We start from the raw sequence: 24,961 nt of genomic DNA on the forward strand, positions 1-24,961 counted from the left end.
GTTTGCCTGTACATATGTCGATGCACCATATACATGCCTAGTGCCACAGGAGGTCAGAAGAGGATATTAGATCCCCTGTAACTGGGGTTACAGATGGTTCGTTCCATGTGAGTGCAGGAAACCAAACCCGGGTGCTTTGGAAGATCAGCAAGTGCTCTCAGCTGCAGAACTATCTCTCCAACCCCAGAAAATAGATTTTAAAAGAATTTTATAAGACAAGAAATGAAAGTGTTCTATGCAAAATATGATAGTGAATATGATGTGGACACAGTGTCTACATCCATGGCGTCAAGTTATAAGTCTGGAGTCCAGTCAACCTGTGTTGGAGGTTGTAAGTATTGTTAAAATAAATAAATAAATAACTGAAAGACTCAGTCAATCTTGATACAGTTTCTATACCAACAATGAGAATTTGCCTGAAAGGATTTTTGAATTTCACCCCAAGACCCAATCAGAAACCCAGAAATGACTGTGAGGCAGGTCAACTGGGCAAAGCTGTTTTATCTGTCATCTGCTCTGTTCAGTTCCCTTGGGAACTAGAGATGCTTTGGCTTCCTTTCGTCTGCTGATAGGCACATAGCAGTTCTACAAGAAACCTAAGGAGATGCTGTCAGAGTTCATGCCCCTCAACAACAGTGTCCACTGTGATGACTGAGTGTCTGGGTAGCAGAGATGGAACAGGATCACCCAGAAATCACTATAGGGAAATATTAGCCAACTTCCAACCAGTTATTTGAACAAGGAATTCAACTGCTAGTTTTTTTGTTGTTTGTTTTTTGGGGTGAGTGTGTGTGTGTGTGTGTGTGTGTGTGTGTTTGGTTTTATTTATTTGTTTGTTTTTAATTCACTTTTAAAGAGGTTCTATTTTCCCTTTCTGAAGATGCTATGAACGCTTGATCAAACAAGAGAATTTTCTTCCAGTGACAAAGTTTTACAGCACTCCTGCAGAGAGTTCTAAAACTCAACTTCAAATCAGTTCCTCTTTATCTTTTTAAAAGTTACATTATATTACTTATTTTTAAGTTAAAATCACAAATTGTATTTATTGAGTACCTTGTAATTTTTCAGTGAATGTATACACACCTGCTAAATGTTCCCTGTCTCATCACAGTAAAAAGTGTTTCTCTCCTTTTCAAGGGATTGAGCCAAGTTGGCCTCAAATTCACAGTGATTCTCCTGCCTCACCCTCCCAAGTTCTGGTATTACTTGGGGTTGGGGGAGGGGGAGGAGGCCCATTCAGCTAAAAGCAATTCCTTTGAAAGGGTCCTGTTGGGTTGACAATCTGTATTCTCTTATTTTGAGGAACAACTATGATAAAGGCCAGTCCCTCTGCAGCCCACCCATGTTTCTGTCACAGCTCAAAAGAAGCAGAGTTTCCCAATCTCCAGGGAATCTGTGCTTAGCAAAGAGAAGCAATAGACTAATGTCTACAGGTCAGGATGCTCTCGGTATATGAATGTCTCTGAATAGAATTCACTTAGCAGGATAAAACCATCTTAATCAGCAATGTGGGAAAAGAATGTTTTTGTTCCTGTAGGCTAAGCCACTGGGTGATTTCTATTCAAATCTTCTGGGATTTAAAACGAAATATTAGTCTTTTTTCTTTTTGGAAGTAATGGTATCCACAAGCTCTAACACTACAGAGTTAGGTCCTGTCTTCTCCTTTTTTCTCCCTGCAAGGCTTTTCCTCTCCCATCATGTGAACCCTATAAGCATTTATACTGCATAAAGTAACAGTTGTAGGTCATTCTGACATTGCTTGGATCCCTTTTAAGAAGAATGTTTGACTTGAAAGCATCGGGGGTGCTTTTTAGTGCTATTATCACTGCAAATGCAGTGACTGGGGGGGGTCTAATCTCTCTCACAGTGGGCAGAAGGCATTCAATGTCAATCATTCAAGCATTCAGAAAGAATCGTCTGCATTTTCACTTTCTACTCCCATCTCTGGAGTCCAGAGCAGCAGAACCCTGAAAGAAAGGAGTTCACACACAGGACAGTAAGGACCAACTGTCAAGAGCCTCATCTACATGTTCTAGTAGAAGGCTGGAAACTTCAAACCATAGAAACCATGAGGAGCACCCTTCCAATGTCATTATGTAAAATACTTTCATTTAAATTTATTGTACACTTCAAAATAGCCAGAAATTGGATTTTTTTAATGCTCTCAGCACAAGGAAATGCTAACCACTCCAGACTATGGGTTTGCTCATTAGCCTGATTTGACTCTATTTACACTTTATTGAATATCAACATAACACACAATACCCTTAAATATGTACAACAATCATGCGTCAATTACAAATAATTTAAAGTTAACAATTATTTTAAAATTCATTTTCTCAATAGCCAGAAGAACATATTAAGTCAAAACAATTGTAAGAAGAGAATTATCCATTTAATAAGAGTTCTCTTTTGTCTTTCACCAGTTTTTACTTGTGGCCAATAGAGCAACGGAGTTATTGGTATAATAAATTTAAAGAAAAATAAATGAACAAATGAATGAGAACCTCTCCCATCCCCACACTTTTATGGTGGTCTGTGCCTTCCTTCTGCTGCTGTCTGGGGCACCCCTGACCTCTGCTCACTGATATGTGGAGTTCTTAATGCGGGTAAGACAGAGCTTTCCGCAGAGCTGAGCCGTGCTTTCTAGCACTGCATTATCGTGCTCAGCTACACACAGACACGTAAACTCACTGACAGCGGACATTGATCTGGTGTTGACTAGCAAACAGGTTTGTAATTCCCAAGTGCAGCAAAATCCTTGGCTGGGGAAGAGATGTTTGGCTGAAAAGCCAGTGTATGGCTGACAAGGAAAACATGCAAGAGGCAAGAGAATGGGCCCCATTTTCCCTGTAGCTAAGACAGGGAGGAGTTTGCCTTTGTATGGGCAAGATGCTCCATTTTCAGAGGCTATTTACTTTTTGATCTCCAACATACATGGATCTCCAGTCTTATTTTTCTAAGAACTTTTGAGAGGGGGGAGTTTAGGAGGAGGAGGGGGAGGGGAGAGGGAGAGGGAGAGAGAGAGAACCATGTAACCATGTATATGCAGGTGTCCACAGAGGACAGAAGAGGTCATCAGGTTTCCTGGAGTTGGAATTATAGGTGGCTAGTGAGCTGAACTTTGGTCCTCTCAAGAGTAGCAAATTCTTTTAACTTCCGGGACATGTCTCCAGCCCCAAGATAAAAAATAAAATAACATAAAATAAATAAAAATCTTAATTTTTCTCAAACTCAGCTTTGTGGGTCATAATGCATTCTGGTATGTCCATACTTAATACCTGTAAGACAAGAACTAATTCAGTTTTTGTTACTAGAACGTGGAAGTCCTGAAGGTTGAAACGTCATTATTTCTAGAGTTTACTTGTAAATGGTAGGTAGCAAGGAAAACATAGGTAGAACTGAGACAATGTGACGAAGTACAACTGATTAAGAACGGAAAGTAGCCAGATGTTCATGGTACTGTGGGGTCAACATTTCTGTAAGCTTGACATCTTTCAAAGTAGAAAAACAAAGAGATGTAGAAGGGAAAAAAATAGAGTACTAGTGTCTGTGCCTGGATAGGCAGTGAGTGCACTTGCTGTCTCTAAGCCTCTTCTGGAGAGACCCACCACACCCTGCCTCCTATGCTCCCAAATGGTTTAGTGATCTTTAGCTGTAATAAGATGTCAAGGAATTTACAAGTCTTTGAGTCCTGCTGGGCACAAGAGATTGTGGATGGACTTTAGGAGGAATCAAGACATCCCTAGGCCACTGGGCCACGCCTCCAACTGTCCAGATCTTAGCCAATCAATGTGGGCACACCCACCTCACTGTTACATATGTATGACCCTGGCTGGCCTCCTGCCTTCTTTTCTACCCCCAGCACCAGATGTAGCAGGCAGGCATTTGCTCCTGCTTCTGAGGGAAGAGAGCAGGTCAACTCTGCAGGCCTCTTTCAGACAGCTCATTTGGAACAGACCCCTGCCTGCAAACTCAAGACTTTTCAATTCTCTGGCTATCCCTAGGGACCACTGGCTGCAGACCAGGCCTCATGAAAACCTCAAAGGCATCCCAGCGCTACAGAAGCATCCGGAGAAATGCCAGCCAGTGCTATCTCTACCAGGACTCCCTGCTGCTTGGGTGAGTGCCCTGCTGGGTTCTCCAGTGCAGAAACTTACTTCTCTGGGGTCATGTGGAACTGGGGTGAAGACCACAGCAGTGTTCAGAGAGGAAGGCAGCTGCAAGCGCCTGCCCCAAATCCTGTATCCTGCGCTTATTTTGTTGCCCGCCAATTCGACACATGGGCTTCATCTGCTTCTCCCTGTTTCCTCAATTGCTTGTGTCAGGAGAGAGCAGACATCTGCTACCTCTGATAAATCAGGTGTCTGCTGGAAAACGCTTCCGATAACAGAGAAGTGGGAAGGATGGGAACTGAGCGTCTTAGGTTTTTATTGGGAATATTTTCTGTTAAATACTGAAACCTCCTCTGACTCTAGAGAATTTTTTTTTTGAGGAAATAAAAGACATCCTGATCAAAATGAGAGAAAATGTGTTCTCTTGCGAAAGCCATAGATTGTTTATCTCCTAAAAAATTATTGAGCTACATATTAAGTATTACTAGGGAAGAACTGCCCTGTTAAATGTTGAAAAATTGTTCTTCTACACAACAGCTATGCCCTGAAGGAGTTTACTCCATGCAATCATTTAACTCTTTCTTGTTGTTGTTTGTAAAAACCACTGCCTGCATCTACATCTCTTGTCTTGTGTTTAAAGTGAACACAAGCGAACAGAGAGGAGTCTCCAGGAGACACAGGCTTGCGTTTATTTCTTTTACCTTTAGAGTGGGAGAAGGAGGAATTGTGTCTCTAAGCTTCGCTTGTCACCTCAATGAGCCTATAGATGACATTGTGTCCCTTCTCAAAACTACTACTCCTCGAGAGTAGAATCAAACTCGGAATTCCTCTTCTCCTCTCTCCTTTGCTGTCTCTTGCCTTGAGAAGTCATTCTTTTTCACTGACCACTGAGGTGATAGAATCCCACATATGAGTTTTTAAGGACTGCTGACACTACCAAATTCTGTCAGTCTATGGACACACACACACACACACTATACAGATGACCCCGTGAGATGCAGAAGTTACGCAAGAAAGATGTCCTTTGCTGGAAGCAATTCTGTAATCAGATTTCCTCCATGATGACCGTTTTCCATTCAGTAACTCGGATGACAGCTTTAATGCTGATGAAACAGGGGACAGCAGTGATCCAGAACAAATCTTCCAGAATATACAGTTTCAGAAAGACCTCATGGCAAATATCCGCTGCAGACCCTGGACCATGGGGCAGAAGCTTCGGGCACTGAGGTAAGGAAGGGCCTCCACAGCAATCACTGATAAGAGTGAATATGAGATCCAAGAACTGTGACACATCTTACATCTGACTCAGAGAAGTGCCAAAGATGCTTGAGGGGACCATCTAGACATAGCTGTTACAGAGCTTGCGAGTGTGCATATGTGCTTGTATGCTTGTGTGTGCGTGTGTGTGTACATGGATGTGAATGTGGTCTCTGTGTGTGGTTTGTGTGTGAGACTGTGTGTGTGTGTGGTGTGTGTGGTGTGAGTATACACTTATGTGTGTGGTATGCGCATATACACATCTATGTGTGTGTGTGTATATGTGTAGTGTGTATACACTTATGTGTGTAGTGTATGCATATGCACATCTCTCTCTCTTTGTGTGTGTGTGTGTGTGTGTTGTATTGTATTGTGCTGTGGTAGACAGTTTGGAGTTCACAATCTCTGTTCCAAACACTAGATTTTCACATTGTCTCTGAACTCACAGGAGACAGAGTGAGAGCCAGAATCAAAGAAACATCCACTTCACTTCCTTGCTTTTATCTCCCTCAGGAAGGAAATCTCTTCAGGAAGCCAGGTTATTAGGATATTTTGAGTCTATTAGAGAGTCTCTCAGTCACAGTTAAGTGCTTATACTTTGAAGGCAGATTCCCTCCCTGAATTCAAATACTACTTCCTCAGATCTCTAGCTGCTTGATATTGGACAAGTTCCCTAACCTCTTTAGATGTGGGTCCTCTGGTTAAAGCTGAAGTGATGGTAAACAACGACTCATATCTCCTGCAACAGCGTTGCCAAAAATGTCAACAGCTAAGCTAAGTGTGCCTTCAAAACCACTACCTGTGCCGTCTCTCAAACCCAGAACCAAGTGGAATGGGAAGTGAACCCAGCCTCCCTTGTCCTCTCTCACCGCTCATCTCTGGGACACTGGGAATAGAATCCAATGCTGGGCACACAATAGCCCATACTCCACCACTGAACTATTTTCCTGGTCCCCAGCATTTTAAATATTCAATTCAGCTTGATCCTTTTGGCAAGTCAAGTCTGAACTTTGGGAGATTAAGCTTACTGAACAATGGATATGCTAAGGATTGTGGGTGCTAGCTTTGTGTTCAATATGTGATATTCACACCTAAGAATGGGGGTGACTGTCACAGACCCCATAAAGGGTATTGGTGGCATAGTCTTCATAACCCATGTAACTGAGCTACCGTGAACCAGGAGTGTGCATTCCTGGGAAAGCAGCCCCCATGCCTGATGTTCAGGCACCTACTGTGTGCCCAGAACTTCTGTCATACCTTGCTCTTCAGGGTGGTTTTTCTAGATGCCAGTGTGTATTCCTTTCATACTCCCATCTATTGGACTTGTAACTCTTCCTATCAAATCATCCCTTTCTGAGATTTGAGTCCAGGTCTAACCAACATGACCTTCAGGCTAAAGGCATCCACACTTTCATCTCAGATGGCTGCAGTGGATTCTGCTCTGCTCACTTTCTGAGTCTGTTTCTGGCTCTCATCGATTCTATCCTTTGCACAGCACTTTGCCCACTTTTCAGATGAGAAGACTGATGGAGACATTAATAGAGCAGTCTGAGCAAATGCCACCTGTGAATATGTAAAGCTGTGGCAAGCTCAGCTTTAAATGAGACACTCCAATCCTAAGTCCAGGGTCTCTCGTGTTAAACCATAGAGATTTTTATGTCATTTTTGGAGTGAGTCATTTAAAACTTTCAAACACCATTCAGAAATGTCAGTTTTTATCTGAGTAATGGAAAGTTAAACTGTGTGTGTGTGTTTGAGAGAGAGAGAGAAAGAGAGAGAGAGAGAGAGAGAGAGAGAGAGAGAGAGAGAGAGAGAGCTGACCTGTGTGTGTGCACTAGTAGAAAGGACAGGGGTCAACACCAGGCATCTTCCGCTCCTCTCCTCCTTATTCTTTGAGGAAGAGTCTCTTACTGAGCCTGGAGCTCCCTATTCCAGCCAGACTAGCAGGTCTGTCAGTTCTCAATACCCTGCCTCTTCACCCACTCACCGTTCCCAGCTTTTACCTAGACTTGGTATCCAACGTCAGTTTTCCAACCTCAGTTTTCCATGCTAATACAGTAAGCGGTTTACTCACTTTGAGCCATCCCCCCAGCCCCAAGATAAATCCTTATAATATTGAGACAAGAACAGAATACCTGCTTGCCATTCTTTCAGGTAACTTCAGGAATAAAACACAAATCCAGGTGTCTGGTGAATTCAGTCACACCTTCTGACTTACCAGCGCTCCAAAATGTCAGACACAGCCCATTCCTCAAGCTGGCAGCAAGGTTCCTTTGTCATCCCCTTGTGACCTACATCTCTTGCCCTTTACCTTGAAAAGCTCCACTTCATTCATTGGACCTGTAGAGGCTGATCCTGGTGTCTGCATAGGGTGCAGAAGGCACTGAACCCTGACTGCTTAGAAACCAGGAGGGACACCACAAGCAGCGCTAGCTGTCTGTGAGGACACGGCACACACTCGCTTCCTGATACGGGGCCTGTGGGATGTGTACCTCCCATTCATCTCTCCACACCTCTCCCCCTCCACCATGGAGCCCACTCTTCTCCATCACGGTATCTTGGCATATATCTGGGTCATATTTACTAAGTAGGGAGCCTTTCCAGGACAACTGTTTTCTTCATATCTGTATTCCACTGTCCTTGACCCAAAAGAAAAGTGCAGAAAATACATGCAGGGAACAAAGTTACAAATGAGACTATGAAATCACTTTCTATTTTGACTTTTGCAGTATTTTTAATTTGTTTTTTACAAATGCTTGCTGTATATATGGATAGAGGCTGCCTCTCGTTGTTTCTGTACTTGTTCTGTTAATCAGAGTCAGTGTGTATGGTATGCTACAATAATGAAAGACTTATTGAGTAGGTAGGAGGATGGGTCAGTTCAAGGCTATCCTTGGCTGTATAGCAAGTTCAAGGTCATCCTGGCCCATACACATGACACAGTCTCAAAATAGTGAGACAGGTCTAAAACTCAGAATTTGGTAAAGGAATGATTTGGGGAGGTCACCTTTTCTGTAGAAACAGGAATTGCCTTATCTCTTGTGTTTCCTAAAGGACTTACCTCCAGTGGGTATTATCAGGAGGGTTTGGGAAAGGCACATACAGGAATAGCCTATTAAACAGACTTACAGTCAAACCAATGACCTGACTGACTGAGAGGAACTTTAACAGTGACTGAGAGCTCTTTAACAGTGAGTGTAATCCAACAGAGAAGCTGATCATCAGGTAGGGTTGAGTGTCTCTGCCTTGGGGTTGTGTGTCATTGGGTTATTTGAATAGTGTGCATCTCTAAGAGCCTCTGATATCAGCCCGGCCCATAGTGTTAACCCCTACATTCAATCTTGTTATTCACTGAGTTATTGTTTTAACCATAACTTTCCCGATGGATTCAGTCTATTGTGTGAATCTACATAGGCGTGTGTGTGTGTGTGTGTGTGTGTGTGTGTGTGTGTGTGTGTTGTGAGAGAGAGAGAGAGAGAGAGAGAGAGAGAGAGAGAGAGAGAGCAGGTACATATCTGTGTACACACCAGAAGCTAGAGGACAGCCTCTGGGACCATGCCTCAGGACTCTTTCCACCTCATTTACTGAGACAAGGCTTGTCTGGTACTTGCCTCACCAAGCAGGCTAGGTTGGCTTACCTGTTCCCAGTACTGAAATTCCAAGTGGTCACCATCACACCTGGATTTTTATGTAGATTGTGAAACTGAACTCATGTTTTCATGCTTGCAAGCAAAGCATTTTATTAAGTCACTCATTTCTCCAATTTCAATTTCTGTCTATTTTTAAAGATCCAGGTAGTGGTGGCACAAGCCTTTCATCCCAGCACTCAGGAGGCAGAGACAGGTAGATCTCTGAATTTGAAGCCAGCCTGGTCTACAGAATGAGTTCCAGGACAGCCAAGGCTACATATGGAAACTCAGAGAGAGGGGGGCATGGAAGAAAGGAAAAGAAAGAAAAAAAGGCAAAACATTGAAATGGAGATCTCAGGTCAACTCAATAGAGTGATCAGTGTGTCAAGATGGATTGGGTTCATGGCTTGTATACACACAACTTTGTTACACTAACTAACTTCACATCATTCCTTCCTTGAAGCAGAGTCCTTGAAGGTAGGTATGGCTTTACTACTAAAGAACTGACTAGACAGCTGGAAAGACAGTGAGCTTCCAGAGAACCTGGGTCAAATCCAGCACACACATGGCAGTTTGCAGTGGTTCATAACTCTAGTCTCAGAGATGTAACTCCCTGCCCTTCACTGGCACTGCATTCATGTGGTGCACAGATATCCATGCTGGCAAACACTCATTCACATAAGATAGAAATACAGTCTCAAGAAATGTAATAAAAGGAAATGTCCGGAAGAGGCAAGCTGTCAAACAAAGGAGCTAAGATACAGTAGCTGCTATCAGAATGCCCAAAGTCTGTGATCCCAGCCAGCCTCCAGCCTAGGACGCACTTGGACAAAGTAACTGGTGTGAATCTATTCTTTCCAATTATTAGTTCATCCACATAAATGAAAAGACAGTTTTAAGGGGTGTGTGTGTGTGTGTGTGTGTGTGTGTGTGTGTGTGCATGTACAAATGTCTGTGGAGGTTGCAAGAGGGCATCCAATCTCCTAGAACTGGAATTATAGGTGTCGAACAGAACTTCGGTCCTTGAAAGAGCAGTAAGCACTCAATTCCTGAGCCATCTCTCCAGTCCCTTAAAATAGTTTTAAAAGTATTTATTTTATTGTTATCAAAGGACAGGAAATGAAATTTTTGAATTCTACTCCTGTATCATTTGGTGTTCCTTTCCTGCTTCGGTAAAGTTGGGTCACTTTACGTTTTTCTTCTCTCAGACGAGCAAAGGAGATTGTGCTGAAGTTCGAAGGCAGGCTGACTAGAACTCGAGGCTATCAAGCAGCAGGAGCAGAGGTAAAGAGTACGAATGAGGCATGGCGGGCCTCCTTACTGGTTGTCTCTGAAATCCATCACTGTAGTCCTCACACATACTTAGAAGTATCCACCATTAACAACCATAGAATATCGATAAGTCCACAAGTTCAACCACCACCAAACCTGGATCTCAGCCCTGAGTACCACCAGTTATCAGTTGTATAGTATAAATAAGTCAGCCTTCCTGGCTCAGCCCCATCAGTGTGCTTCACTTGTTTCATCCCTGTATCTGAATTACTGCAGCACTCACACCCACAGTGACTTAGGCAAATCCCAGCTTTCATCTAATAGTCCAAGCTAGGGGGTGGATTAGCCTCTTTCCTTACAGATAGCTGAAACTAAACCTGAGTATATTATGAAATTTCCCATTGTCAACAAGGTTTCATGTCTTCAAAAAACACAAATAAAAAAAGAAAACATGCCTATGCCTACTTATCCCCAATTTAGTATCTTTCTTAAAAAGCTATTTTAATTTTAAATTCCATTTAATGCCATTAGATTGGCTTTTTAGACCTTGACTCAGTCCAGGTTCTCTGGTCTTCTGCTGTGGGGGTTGGAGGCAATCATCAGAGAAGCATGGCATATTTTTCCCATGCCTTCCTTAATGATGGTCATCAATAATCACCTTTTCCAATCATATCTGTTTCTATTATTATCATATGCTAGTTATGTATACATGGGTCTCACTGTTAGATTTTCACGCATGTACACGAAGACTTTGGATCATAGTTATCTACCACTACCCTCTTGTCCCCCCTTTTTCTCCCATTGATCCCCTTCATGTCCCTGGATAGGCCCTCTACTCTTTTGTCTGCTTGCTGTCTGTTCATAAATTAACAAGTTTAATTAAGTTCACTTACATGACGAACATGGGTTGGGAGTTATTTATGGAAGCACAGGCAACTTCCCAGTAGCAATATCATGGAAGACAATGTCACATACAACCCTTCACCTCTTCCTCTGGCTCTGAAAAGCCCTTCTACATTACCAAATACTACATAAGTATGGGGAATCTGGCTTTTCAAGCCTCACACTGGTAGGGAAATTGCATCTCTCGCCTATAGAGCTACCCTGAGTTAGCCTATTTTGTGTGCTGAAATCCTCAATTAAAAATTAAATTAAAAATTAATTAAAAATGGGACAAGACTGGGTGCTACTCACCCCAGAAATCATTAACTGCCTATAGATAGATGCCAAGAGAGAGAAGCAGCCTCTTGATGTCCACTCCATTAGCAGTCTTTAGTTGTCTGTAAATCCTGGAGGAGGGGCAGGAGCTGGTTAAAGCCTTCCTTCCTCCTCCAGTGCTAAGGTAAGCACCATTGCTAAGAATGAGAGTGCAGTAAGCATGCTGTGCCTGGAAGACAGCATCCCACAACTCTCCACCCCTTCCTCTACCTCTAGGAAGCCCTTCTAGGCAAAGCTGTTATTACCAAAGACCACATAAGTATAGAGAATCTGGCTTTTCAAGTCTTACATCTCTCACCTACAGAGCTAGCCTATTTTGTGCACTGAAATCCCTAGACTATTAAATGGGGAGCAGACTGGATGGCACTCACTGCTCCTTCTACAGATAAGCCACTGGCTGCCCATGGAAAGAAAAGAACTTTCTGGGGGCTCATGGCAAGGCAGATGTACAATGAAAACTAGAGTGTAGACTTTTCCTGTGCCTTTTTGACTTTAGGGCTTTAAAGCAGTGAGGAGAGTCGATGTTTGCTAAACCCAGGCCTTTGCTGAAGGATGCTTGAGCATTCCTGCCTCTGGGGATCAGAAAGCTTGTATTTTCTGGGCAGATGATGCCAGGCAGACATAGAAATTTGCAAGAGAGGCCAGTGACCCTAACAAGGAGAATTCAGAGACAGACATATTTCTTCCTGGCTACTCATATGCAGTCTGTATGATTGCTCACAGGAATCTTGTCTGTCTTTGACTTAGTTCTTAAATCATGAGCTAAAGACAATTCGAACTTCTGATAAAACTCAGACTTCCATGTGCAGGCAGCTGTCTGGCCTTAGCAGATCCATCCAAAATGACATTATCCTGTGAGTCTGTGTCAGGACCGTGTGCTGTCTTACAGTTGGGAATGCCGTAATTACATTTGTGGCTCTTCCTTGTGCAATGATATCATTTGCTTCCAACACAACCCCGGACTGTTTGTGTGTTAGAATGCACAACCTTCCAATTTTGCTGGAGAGCAGAGCCGACACGGGCCACATTCTGCTTTACTCTCCTTTGAGAAAAAGAGTAATGATTTCATACTTTTGGCAGTTGTGTAAGTCCACAGACAAAATTCCCAAGCTTATTCCTGGCAGCTTCAGCCAGGACAGGGGCTCAGATATATCTTGTAGATCACAGATGCACCTGGAATGGAGCTGATTTTCAAGGAAGATTCTAGATTTTTGGTCTCTGAACTGGGATGCAGGTAGAATCCTCTGGGGGAACTGGTGAATCAGATCGATTCCGAGGCTCCACTCACAGAGCTACTAGGGGTCAGTGGCTGGGTCAAATGAGTATCTTGAGATATCATCCCTAATGAGACTTCTACTTTCCTAGTCCTCAACCCATGAATAAGGCAGACTGTGACCCAAAAAATTATAGATCACAGGGCTGTTATGTAGCTCAGTTGGTAGAATGGTTGCTAAAGATGTGCAAAGCCCTGGTCTCAATTACCATCACATTAACTGGCTGTGGTGAGTCCACTTGGGAGGTAGAAACAGCAAGATCAGAAGTTCGGGGTAATCTTTAGGTACATAGTGAATTTGAAGCCAGCCTGAAATTCATGAGATTCTGCTTCCAAAATGGAATGCAGACCCCATAGCTCAGAGTGCAGACCAGATGTATACCACCTGGTCATGACTCAGGGAAGATAGGGGCTACTTTGGTTTTAGAGATGCTTAGTAGTCTGAGAAACTATAATTAAAGGTTCTATGAATGTGTCCAAGATCCCCTCCTCTACCCAGAATCCACCCCAGAGCCCTATGTATTACCAAGGTTATAAATGAGAAGTTGTCTAATCGTGGCCTCTCCTGTCTAGCTCTGGCGGAAATTTGCCCGTCTGGCCTGTAACTTTGTGGTCATCTTCATTCCCTGGGAAATGAGGATAAAGAAAATTGAGAGTGAGTATCCACTGGAGGACTGCAGGGGTGATGTGCAACTGTGACCAGCACACAGCCTGAGATGTCTGGTGAGCCTTGGCCATCAAGGTGTAGAGTCAGCCTAGGAACAGAGCTAGAGGCTCTGTTCTTTGGGACTGACTCAGAGATAGAAGACCTGATGTCCTCCTACCTCCCAGGATGGAAGAGTCCCCATGCTGCCCTTCTACATTCCCCCATGGCTCCGAGTTCACTTCTAGTACATTCATCCACTCAGATAGCAAACTCTGAACAATCAGTGAAAAATTGCCAGGGTAAGTAAGATGGTAACTTCAAGATACAAACATGAAAATATGTGTTTTTATAGAAAAGACTGTAAGAATTTAGAAAATACATATTAAAAATAAATTAATCATACACCAAATCTCTTTCTCCTCCCCCACACACAGAAGAGTGAACAAATATTTTAAAGTCATAATGTGAAGAAAACCATGAAGTTGGAGCCAAGATGGTGAGGTTCTTGTGAAGAGACATGGCTGCATTTATTTCAAGTTGTAGACTTTCCCAAAAGTCAGTTCCCATGTTTAATGCAATTCTACAAATATTCTTAACGTACTGCTTAGAGTTCATGATCAAATGATTAGAAAATGCAAGAAGAAAAACATCCAAGAGATAAATTGGGAGGTAGGAGTAAGAAAGTATTCTCAAGAAATCGCATAACTAAAAGGTTAAAATAAAAATACACGATTAAATGCTAAGCAACCAAACAGCAGCGTAGCATATCACAGTGCAGGAACTGACCAACATTAAAAGGAATAGGCAAACATTTTAGAAACAGGAATGTATCCTGTTGTTACTTCTGCATCCACTTGTTACTGGAGTCAATAGAAATCACTCTGTAGATTCAGCAGTTTCAAAGAGTAAATATAGTCCTGTCATTTTAATAGTCTATTAAATATATGAATGTACAGTCAGAAATCATGAAAATCATTAAAGAAGATATAATAGATAAAATCTCAGCAGGGATACCTGTTTAATCGTAAAAAAATGAAGCAGGAAACTCTCTAGAAAAACTGCTTTCTAATTTAACTACTGGAAAATACTTTTTAAAGGTTTGTTTATTTTCAAATGTATGGATGTGTCGCCTACATATATGTCTGTGCACCACATGTGTGTACTGCCCTCAGAGGCCAGCAGAGAGTGTCTGGAAGTGGAGTTACAGATGGCTGTGAGCTACCATAGGGGTGCTGAGAGTCATACCAAGTCCTCTGTAGGAGCAGCTAATGTTCTTACCCGCTGAGCCATCTCTCCAGCCTCAGAAAATAGATTTCATATACATAAAAAAAATCAAGAGCTAGATGGGAAGTTAGAAAAATCATTTTGTTATTTCAGTGGAGTTAAATTCTCTCTTACCTTTAAGTTGAGAGGAAGTGTGTGAATATGGAACATTACAGACTTTCTATATACCCTTTATCTGGCTTTTCCAGTTCATTCCACAATAGTTTACATGTTAAAATTAAGACAAAGGACCTTAGAAAAACTTTGGAAAGTAATGTAAAGTAATGCAACCCATCACAGTATATAAAAGTCTCTTAACACATGAATTAGTAAGTTTGACTCAACATATTCAAATGGGTAGAACACGGGGGAGATTGTCAGTGTTTTGGTCAACTAAAGCTGGTCTTTCTGTATATAGAACCAGAGGCCAGGCACAGGATACTGAACCAGCTAAGCAACCAACGGTGGGGGCAGTGGGAGGCACCATATGAAATCACTTTTCCTGTGTTTGTTGCTGCTGAAAGTGAGTGACAAGGCTCTCTGTGTTGTGAGGGCTGAGCAGAACCACTCTCTGTTGTCTTTCCATAGGTCACTTCGGATCTGGTGTGGCCTCCTACTTCATCTTCCTGAGGTGGTTATTTGGAATTAACATAGTGCTCGCAGTGATGACCGGTGCTTTTGTTGTCCTTCCAGAGGTAAGAGTTGTCCCAGGAGCCACCCTGGAGGTGCAAGGCCTGAGGGAGAAGCAGGTGCTATAACCTGCTGCCCTCACTGTTACACTAGGAAGGCTAGAAGAACATGGAAAGCTTTGTAAAAGAACACAGGGTATGTATCAGACTTAGTCACTGCTACACAAAGTGGCCATATGTCTCAAAAGAAGGTTTGAGCATGGCAGAGACCAATAAGAGAAGCTAAAATCTGAATTTCATATCATGAATGTACTTTTTCTTTTGATTATTTTTCCCAACAGCTCAATGATGTAAAAACCATTCCTATCCATGTCTCTCGGGCCATTCAAGAAGTGGTGACAGAGTGTATTTGGCCCATGTAATAATTTATCTACCCAGTATTCCAAGTAAACTCTGTCCTTAGAGACAAATAGAGCCATTCTTGGGTATAAGAGGTCCAGGGACCTCAATGATTTAGCCACAGAAGCCACTATTTCTTTCAAATGGGTTTACACAGTAACAGTGCAGGCAGGCACATATCAGACGAAGCAAAACTCAGGCACATATTAATTTCTTCTTGAAGAGAATCAAGCTAAAGTCTACCACAATCCCTAGAGATACCATTGGGGCATTTCAACAGACACATGGGGATCCACCATTCCTTTTATCGGGTCCCCCTAGCCCAGAGAAACACATCTACCTCTTCTCTCTCACCAGCTAATCGCAGGCCAGCCCTTTGGAAGTACAGCCAGCAAGACCATCCCCCAGGAGCAGGTCATGTCTGCACAGGACCTGGACACTGTCTGGTCCCTGGGGGTAAGGCTAATGTTGACTACACCCAGAGCTTAAGGGAGAGCTGAAAGGGCCACAGTTCTGGGATCTATGAATCAGAAACAATTTGAATGCTCTCTTTGCAGGGCTACCTTCAGTACTCCGTCCTATTCTACGGATACTACGGAAGAGAGAGGCGGATCGGGAGAGCAGGCTACCGCCTGCCCTTGGCGTATTTCCTGGTGGGGATGGCAGTGTTTGCTTACAGCTTCATCATTCTCTTAAAAAAGTATGACTGTCTGTTTCTCAAGACCATGTCAGAAGTTAGGTTAGAACATGTGCAACCTCACCTCCTGCCAATAGCCCTATTGAACTTATGAGTCACTAGAGCCATTTTGTAAGGAAGAGACCAAGACTCAGAGTTATACTAAGTTTATCCAGCACTTACTGTATGCTGACTACTTTGTGCAAGGCTCTCTGAGAGGTCTAGTTGAGACAATGCCATAGCTTCACTAATAAGATATAATCAATGACATCAAGGTGACTAGAGGTGGGAGAATGCACACAGCTTGTGTGTTTATCTGCGACCAATGGCAAAACATGCCACTGATGCCTCCTGTTCATCATCGGGAGGTGGTCACAGTATAAAAGAAAGAAAACTGGCTAGAGTTACAAGTCCTGCAATGTACCACTATGAGTTGGTGAGCTCCACCAACTTCACCTAGAGTCCTATGGCAGCTCACTTTTCCTCTGTGCACACATTGGCTCAGAAAGGTACCAGGTTTCCTTCCAAGCTAGCCTTCTACACTTCCGTGTAAATAAAGCTAGGGAGTTGGGGCTGTGGGGTAGATTCACAGTTGACAAAGCAGCACATGGAGAGCCTGGCCTTGTCTCTTGCCTTTGGTCTACTTTGCTCTTTCACCATTGCCACGCCCCCTATTGCCCAGGCAGCAAAGTGCACTTCAAGGTGCTTATCAGAAACTATATAAAAATAAATAGGCAAACCTTCAAGAGATATAGAGTGACTTGTAAGGGTTCTTCCAATGCCTGACAGCTCCCCAACTTAGCTCCTGGTGGCCTCAAGGCCCCTCCAAAACAATTTCAGTCCTTTACTGGATGTTAGTCTTTTAAAGTAACTCAGAGCAGGTGAGAGAACAAGAGATGTAACTGGGGAAGGAAGTCAAGGCTTATTACTGGAGAGATGGCCTAAAGGATGGAGACGGGGACCTCCTGCCTTCAAATATGTGAGTGTCATGTGCAGGAGAGACTCAGCAGTTTTGGGAATCACATGGGGAGAAGTTACCATAGGCAGAAGCTTCAGGAACACAGCTTCAGCCCAGAGAGCAGGTGAAGAGTTTACCATCACAGCTGCAGACATGAGACCTCCTGGGACAAACAAACCTCGATGGCTGCTGACTGCCATAGTGCTGGTGGTATGGTATCACATGATGGATTCATGTGATAATTACCATTCATATCCACACAGGTAAAGGATGGGCTGAGAGTCCAAGTATGGTTAAAGTCCAGCCAGTGTTCCACTTGCCAAGCAGGAACTAAGGAGTTATGTCAGAGGATCACTTTGCCCAGGTCCCACAAAGCCTCCATGTCAGGTTTTGGCACCTTGGAGGAGGTGATCCCATCCCTGAGACATGCTCCTGTGACCTCACTGGGGCCTCTCTTGCAGAATGGCTAAGAACTCCCGAACCAGCTTGGCCAGTGCTTCCAATGAAAACTACACCTTCTGCTGGAGGGTGTTTTGTGCTTGGGATTACCTCATTGGGAACCCAGAGGCTGCAGAAAGCAAAACAGCTGCCATCCTGAACAGCATTAGGGTAAGTGAAGGAGGTGCTATGGAGCCTCGGCAGCAATACAGTCAGCGCCCCCTGCTGGCAGAGCCAGCACAGCTCTCTTCCCTCCTAGGCCCAGGACAACGGACCCATAGAGGTGACCATGACCAGAAATGAAGGACAAGAGTCCATAGGATGTGAGAACAAAGGCTCTAAATGTCTCTTTATTTCTGTGTATTGTTCCATTGTCTTAAAATTTTGATTTGCATATTTTAAATAGTTTATACAATGGATTGTTAAAACCTACACATAAATAAATTATGCATATAAGCGTTTTAGCTTAGAAGTAAATGTGATCAAAATCAGAGATTTGGGTCAGCTGAGTGTCATAGGCAATTAAAGGAAACCTTACTTTGTGAAGTAAATATTTCCATGATTCAAAAAAAAAATCACAGCCCCTTTTCTCAATTCTTTCTTACCAATCTGCAGTTGTTTTGCATAATTGATTATTAGATAATTGATATTTAATCTACCACTATCTATAGAAGCTTGCTGAAGTTATATTGAAAATAAGAATTAAGATAATAGAGTCGGGATTTTTGTTGTTGTTGTTGTTGTTGTTGTTAGTGGTGGTGGTTTGTTTTTGCTTTTAGACCCAGACTAGCTCACACTTAGTATGTGGCCAAGCATAGCCCCAAAGTCTTGACCCTCCCCAGGGTTGGGGTCACAGCGTGGGCCATCATGCCCAGTTGGATACATTATGCCTAGTGCTTATAATTGGTTATAAGAGTAAGCTCTAATGCTATGTGTATTTTTCCTTCAAGGAGGCCATACTGGAAGAGCAAGAAAAGAAAAAAAACAAAAATATGTAAGTATTAATATGCCCATTTATTAATTTTTGCCTCATTTTGGTACAAAAATTATCAAGTTGTCCATATCTTATTTTCATAATTGTTACACAGCTACTCTTTCCTCTTGATGCCAATCTCCTTAGTAATATGACCTGGGGGAATCTCATTTCCTTTTCCACATCAGTCTTTGGGAGTACTTTCTCCTGCAGAACCTGCTGAAACTGGATGGGAGGTCTGAAACGGATGAGTTTCCTATTCTTTGACTTATATAATAAAATTACTGATTTTAGTAATAATTTCTAGCTGAGGAAGTAAAGGAAACACATGAGTACAGTTAGAACTAATTTATTTAGAAACAAATATCTGAGTTCCTAAGATACAAGGGACATCCCATTCATACCCATAGCCTTCAGAGATGACCTCCTGGGGGCCAGGTTTGTCCTGAGATCTTTAAACTGAGACCCAGTGGAATAACAGGGTGCTGCTATGAAGGGGCGGTGGCCCTGTCCTCCTTAACACAGGCATGCCCACCTGCCTCATGTCCTCATTGAATTTATAGTCCTTCTCTTCAGCTAAATATGTGTCTACTGGCTACTGGGAATGATGGGAGCAGGGGCAGAGAGAGGAAGAACTGGACACAGGCAGCTGGGAAGGATATGTTCTAGCCCTTCCTTACATAAACCCCAGTGACCCAGAAAGCTAGCTCACAACCTTTTTGAGCTACATTTCCTCTCCAGTGAAATGACAGGATAGGTCTCATCAGGCCTCTCAGAGGCTAGAGAACAAGCCCACCATAGTCATCCACAGTCCCCGAAAGCAACAACATCAGTTCAGATGAACATCCCTGGCAGTGGGATGCACAGTCTGTGTCTTTAGCATATCTAATCAAATGATTTAAATGATCCCTGGAATTCGAAAATGGTAGCCACCTTTAAGTTTATTCTAGATCCAAGAGGTCATTACTGGTGACCAAGGAGAAACAAGTTTTCTCATTCTTCTTCCACAAACCCTCTTCCTCATTCTGTTGCTCAGAGGAAGACATGTAACTGGTACTCTGGACCAGGGGAGATGCATAGGAAGAGGAAACTATCATTTGGCCACTTCAGTCAAGGCCCAGCTTGCTTTTAATCATCAGGAAGGGTGCCAGGGGCTTGGCCATGGGGAGCCAGGCTTTGTATCCCCTGCTACATTCCTCCTAACTGGTGCCTAGTGGGTAGTATGATCCTGGTATTGATAACTGTGTGCTCTAGAGACAGGAGGATGACATTGATGGACCTAGCTCTCTAAGTGTCTTCTACCCCAGTGCTTCACAGTTCAGGGTCTATGGTGTTTCCCTTCTAGAGCGGGGAATAACCATGTTATCTAGCATGTTGTGTTTTCCTTTTTAACCTGAAAGATATCATTCACCATCTCATTTAGGAACCAGTTTCTTTTTATGCCAATGAAGGACAAAAATGTTCATAAAAGGAAATATCTTGACCTATCCAAGCTCCCCTGTAGTAGGACTTAGGGAGGAGTGGTTCAATTCTGTGTGCCCCTTCAAATCATCTTTCTCCAGGCAGAGCTGTGCAAGCTTGCTTGTACCTAGGCTAACTAGCCCACCACTGCCCTGGGAAGTACTCAATAGGGTCCTGGTCCACACTCATGTACTGTTAACCACAACATAAGTATGCCATGGGAATTAGCACCCATAGACTCCCCCGGGGCTCATGGTATGGAAAGATGGGTGGGTCCACCAACTGTCATCTGAAAGATGAGGCCATTCTTTCTCCTCTCCCCATTCTGCTTCTGTTGGAAGCTTTATGTGGAACACTGTGTGCTTCACAGGACTCGTGTGTGTGTGTGTGTGTGTGTGTGTGTGTGTGTGTGTAGAGTAATGCACACATTGTTTATTGTAGATGTAAATATAAATGTTTGCATGGATGCCAAAGTATATGTTGAGCATTTTTTTCTTAATGCCTTTCTACCTTTATAGTTTGAGACAGGTTCTCTCACTGAACCCAAAGCTCATCAGTTTGACTAGACTTGCTGGTCAATAAGTTTCAGGGTTTGGCCTATCTCTGCCTCTCCGAAACCAAGTACTGGGGTTATATGTACACTCCACTTTGCCTGGCATATATTAAATGTTGCCTCTCAGAATCTGAACTCAGGTCCTCGTGCCTGCATTGCCAGCACTTCACAACTGAATCATTTCTCCAGCACTGTAGGACTTCAATCTTAAGCAACAAACACCAAACTAAAACCTACATACTTATATCCTGAAACCAATGTTTGATGGTTTCTTAGTTCCAAGCTGCTGTCTGGCCAAATTTACAACTCTGTTGATCTCTCAAAAAGGTGGAACTTGGCAGCAGAGGAGGCAAAGAGGTCCCCAGCAGGGAAAAGGCCCCTTTCTTCAAGTTCTGCCATCTACATCCAGGTACTGCTTCTCTCTGCAGGGCAGTGACTGTCTGCCTGAGAATCATTGCCAACATCCTGGTGCTCCTCTCACTGGCTGGAAGCATCTACCTCATCTACTTTGTGGTGGACCGGTCCCAGAAGCTGGAGCAGTCGAAGAAGGAACTGACGCTTTGGGAAAAGAATGAGGTATCCAGCAACTAGCAGCTATGTTCTTTAAAGCAGGTGCACTTTAATGGGAATAACAACATTGCCTCCTCTCTGCTTCTTTAGTGAACCAGACTGAAATATCTCTAGAAATGAGTGCAGCCTGCTAGTTCGAGAGTAGGAACCAGGGTCTTCAGTTTCAGTGTTATCAAGTCTTGGTTAAATAACTAGGAAGATCTTAATTTAAGAACCCCTCCGGGTGCTCATACTGATCCTTGTGGTTCAGTTTTGCCATGCTCACATCTGTTCCTTTGCACCCATCCTTAGGCACGAGCTCCATCCACAGACCTGCATCAGTGACTGTACTGACCCACTGTATGTGCTTCCATCCAACACTTAGGTAGTTTTCAGAACCAGCCACACAGACTGCTTGTCTATTAAACAACCTACTCATAAATAAAAAATTACCAAGTAGGAGATTAGGAAGAATTTTGTAGTTTCTAATAATTGCTACTGTTGTCCTGAATGTTTGGCTCAATTTACCTGCCAAAATTTGAAAGACAAAAATAACTTCATGTTTCATATTACTCTGATAAAAATCACTTCCCTTTCAAAAGCAGTTAGATGGGCATACATCTATCCAGTATGTGTTCACTTATGCTCAATCATTTCCTAGAATCTGAGATTATACCAGGTAGTTTTTCTCACATCTCCTTGCATTTTATACAAGTTACATGGGTTAAGTAAATTTGTACCTTTTTGCACATTTATAAAATGGCCGATTTTTAAACATATGCACAGAAATTATTTCTTAATTTAGCTCAGACATTTTATGTACCAGCTTAAACTCGCCTTTCTTTTCCCTTAAGTCCAGACAAACAAGAGCCAGGCATGGTTCTCCAGATAATGAATCCCCTGTGTACAGAAGGATATTCAATTACCTCTCTGCCTTCCCCTTTCTGATCATAATAATAGCAATTATTTCCATCTTCCAACCAAGGTCAGGGAGGTATTAAATACAATAAAATAGTGATTGGTAAATGCAACAGAAATGCTACCAAGGCCCAGACAGCACATGTAAGTATCCTCATGACCCTAACAGAGAGTTCCAGAAAGTAACAAACCCATGATGGAGTGGTGGTAGCCTGAAAAGGAATAACTCCAAGAGAGTTGGGGAGGTTTCTAAACAAGGACTCAGTGTCCCTGTTAACTACCATTCACATTGACAGGTGGACAAATACAAAACCAAATGTGGCTAAGACAGCAAAGATGAGGGACTTGAGGAGCCTATGCTCTCTCCATAGGTAAGCGTGGTAGTCTCCCTTGTCACCATGCTAGCACCGTCTGCCTTTGACCTCATCGCTGCCTTGGAGATGTACCATCCACGGACGACACTGCGCTTCCAGTTAGCAAGGTAGAGCATCCTGGTGGGAAGAGCCCCAAGATTCCTCACCCATCAGCCGCCCACATAGGGACTGAATCACTGCAGAGCTAAGGCATGCTGCTGCTTCTCCACACTTAGCATAGAGCTTCTCCTAGAGATGTTGCTCAAGGAAAGCTGGGGGCAGTAGGAATGAAAGGAGCAGAGTCAGAGCAGGAGGGAACAGAATAGTGCCGATAACACAGCTGGAATTATAGTAAGTGCGGAAGAGGAAGCAGAGAAAGAAGAGGATGAGGGGCAGGGAGGAAGAGGGAGACGCAGGCAGGAAAAGCAGACACAAATGAGCAGCAAGATGATGGAATACATGTCTTGTTTTCCTCATGATTGAATTCCCTCTGTGGATTGACTGAGTGGTGACATAGACCCTCACTGTTTGCCAGACATGAGGGAGACAGCTAGTGTTCCGATAATAAAGCTGAATGATAGTATGGGCTGTACCAAGACAGCCAATAGTTACCACAGTAGATGTCATAAACTGATGTGACCTGGGAAGACTGTGTCCAAGGGAACATCCACGACTGCCTTCTTGAAAGTTAGACCCACATTCATGTCTAGCAAGGGCTTTGTGGAAATCTTTCTGAAAAGCTGCTTTTCTTCCCTGAGGTTCTGTCTACTCCACTTAAACTCATGTGTTGGGAAGCGGGGAGCATGGTATAGGAGGTATCAGAGGCCTGATCAGTCACTCCCTACCCTGTCTGCACTGGCTTCTCTAAGTCATCTTCTGTGACACCTCATGACACTCTTTAAACCTCAGACCACTTTGAGAAGGATTGCTTCCACTCTGGAGCCAGTAAATATCTTCTGAAAAAGGCATGGCAGTCAATCTTTTAGATTCTGCCATCTATGCATATATTTCTGTCCTAACTCTAAGCTCCAAGGGAAGAACATTAAAATAGCCACAGCTGACAGGCCAAACAGAGTGCTGTCTGCCAGCACTTTATTTACTAAAATAGGTAAGGGTATTGTTTGCCTTGATGACTCCAGTTCCCTGACTCCAGAAATTCTATAGCTGTGAAGACAGAAAATCATCACTAGAAATATCAGGGAGCTGACTAAAAACCCACAGCATGGGATAGACCTGGGACAAGGCTTGGGGGCCCCCTCACCCTGATACATTCTGTTCGACTCCGCACCAATCCCGTCTGGATGAGAAGTATCTTCCTCAGATCCTTCCCTGCCCACAGGCACTGGGGAGAATCGATTCCATTATTGCATTTGGTGTAACGGCAATCCTATTACACAGATTGGTCTCGTTTTTCATACTCAAAACTACAGAAACAGAGCCACAGAGAGATGTAACCCCAGACAAATGAGGCATAATTCTGGTAATAAGAGCAAGACATATTATTTCAGTTCCATTAACTCATCAGCAGACCATGATACCTTTCATCCAAGATGCAGTGAGAGCCTGAGCAAAAGCCCAGGCTCTGCCAAGAGCTAATTGGGCCCTTCCTCCATCAGCACTGACCACATACCATTGGAGGGGCTGTGACCCACATAGGCTAAGGCAGATGCTGAGATCATCCTGGGGTGACAAATAAAGGAGCCCTTTCACAGCTTCAGAGGAAAAGCAAGTGGCAAGGGTGTCTACTTGAGAAGCTGCCTACACATGGAGTCACCTGCATGCCAGAGATAAAAGAGGCCAGTGTGGATGTGGGAGTTGTCATTTCCATGTGGAAGTATTCTCCTTAAGATAAGGAGACACATTTGCACATCACTGACCCACTGACCTAGTAAAGAATCTGCAGAGGCTGCTTTGCTTGCTCCTCTTTCTCTTCCTCTTCCTCCTCCTCCTCCTCCTCCTCCTCTGTCAGGGGCAGCCCTGCTTATACACTGAAGGCCTAAAATCAGTCATAGGCCTAAAATCAGCAATAGGCCTGACATACATGCCTGCTAGCACCAAGTCTTGGGTATCTGTGGAAAAACACTGAAACAGATAGCTGGGAGTTATTGTAAACAGGCAGCTTTGATGGAAGGCTGCCAAGCCTGGCTAGTCATAGGCCTCGTAGATAGGTAACCTTGGAGGATAGTACCAACTTAGATAAAGACAAGTGAATCATAGGTGGAGTCATAGTGATCTGTCCCCTGAACCTTCACGCAGCTGACACTGTTCTGGAAGATATCTGTACTCTCCCTGAACACCCACACTCCTGCGTCATCCCCTTCCCCACATCCTGCCTTTTTGTGTATATAACCTGTATGTGCAAAAGTAAAACTTACAATCTG

The 24,961-nt window shown here is 43.4% G+C and overlaps 1 protein-coding gene across 2 annotated transcripts in view; it reads left to right on the plus strand.

The window, feature by feature from the left end:
• Positions 1-4,033: 4,033 nt before the first annotated feature.
• Positions 4,034-24,961, plus strand: part of Tmc3 (transmembrane channel like 3) — a 36,738-nt gene continuing 15,810 nt past the window's right edge. For both annotated transcript variants that reach the window (XM_028774721.1, XM_028774720.1), the window contains exons 1-11: positions 4,034-4,122; positions 5,196-5,342; positions 10,210-10,285; positions 13,338-13,419; positions 15,262-15,368; positions 16,059-16,157; positions 16,259-16,401; positions 17,797-17,944; positions 18,724-18,767; positions 21,189-21,336; positions 22,599-22,708. In XM_028774721.1, the coding sequence (XP_028630554.1) occupies positions 4,034-4,122; positions 5,196-5,342; positions 10,210-10,285; positions 13,338-13,419; positions 15,262-15,368; positions 16,059-16,157; positions 16,259-16,401; positions 17,797-17,944; positions 18,724-18,767; positions 21,189-21,336; positions 22,599-22,708 (1,193 nt within the window). The remainder of the gene's footprint in view (positions 4,123-5,195; positions 5,343-10,209; positions 10,286-13,337; positions 13,420-15,261; positions 15,369-16,058; positions 16,158-16,258; positions 16,402-17,796; positions 17,945-18,723; positions 18,768-21,188; positions 21,337-22,598; positions 22,709-24,961) is intronic.

This window comes from Grammomys surdaster, unplaced genomic scaffold (assembly GCF_004785775.1).
Source record: "Grammomys surdaster isolate TR1022 unplaced genomic scaffold, NIH_TR_1.0 242, whole genome shotgun sequence".
Lineage (NCBI taxonomy): Eukaryota > Metazoa > Chordata > Mammalia > Rodentia > Muridae > Grammomys > Grammomys surdaster.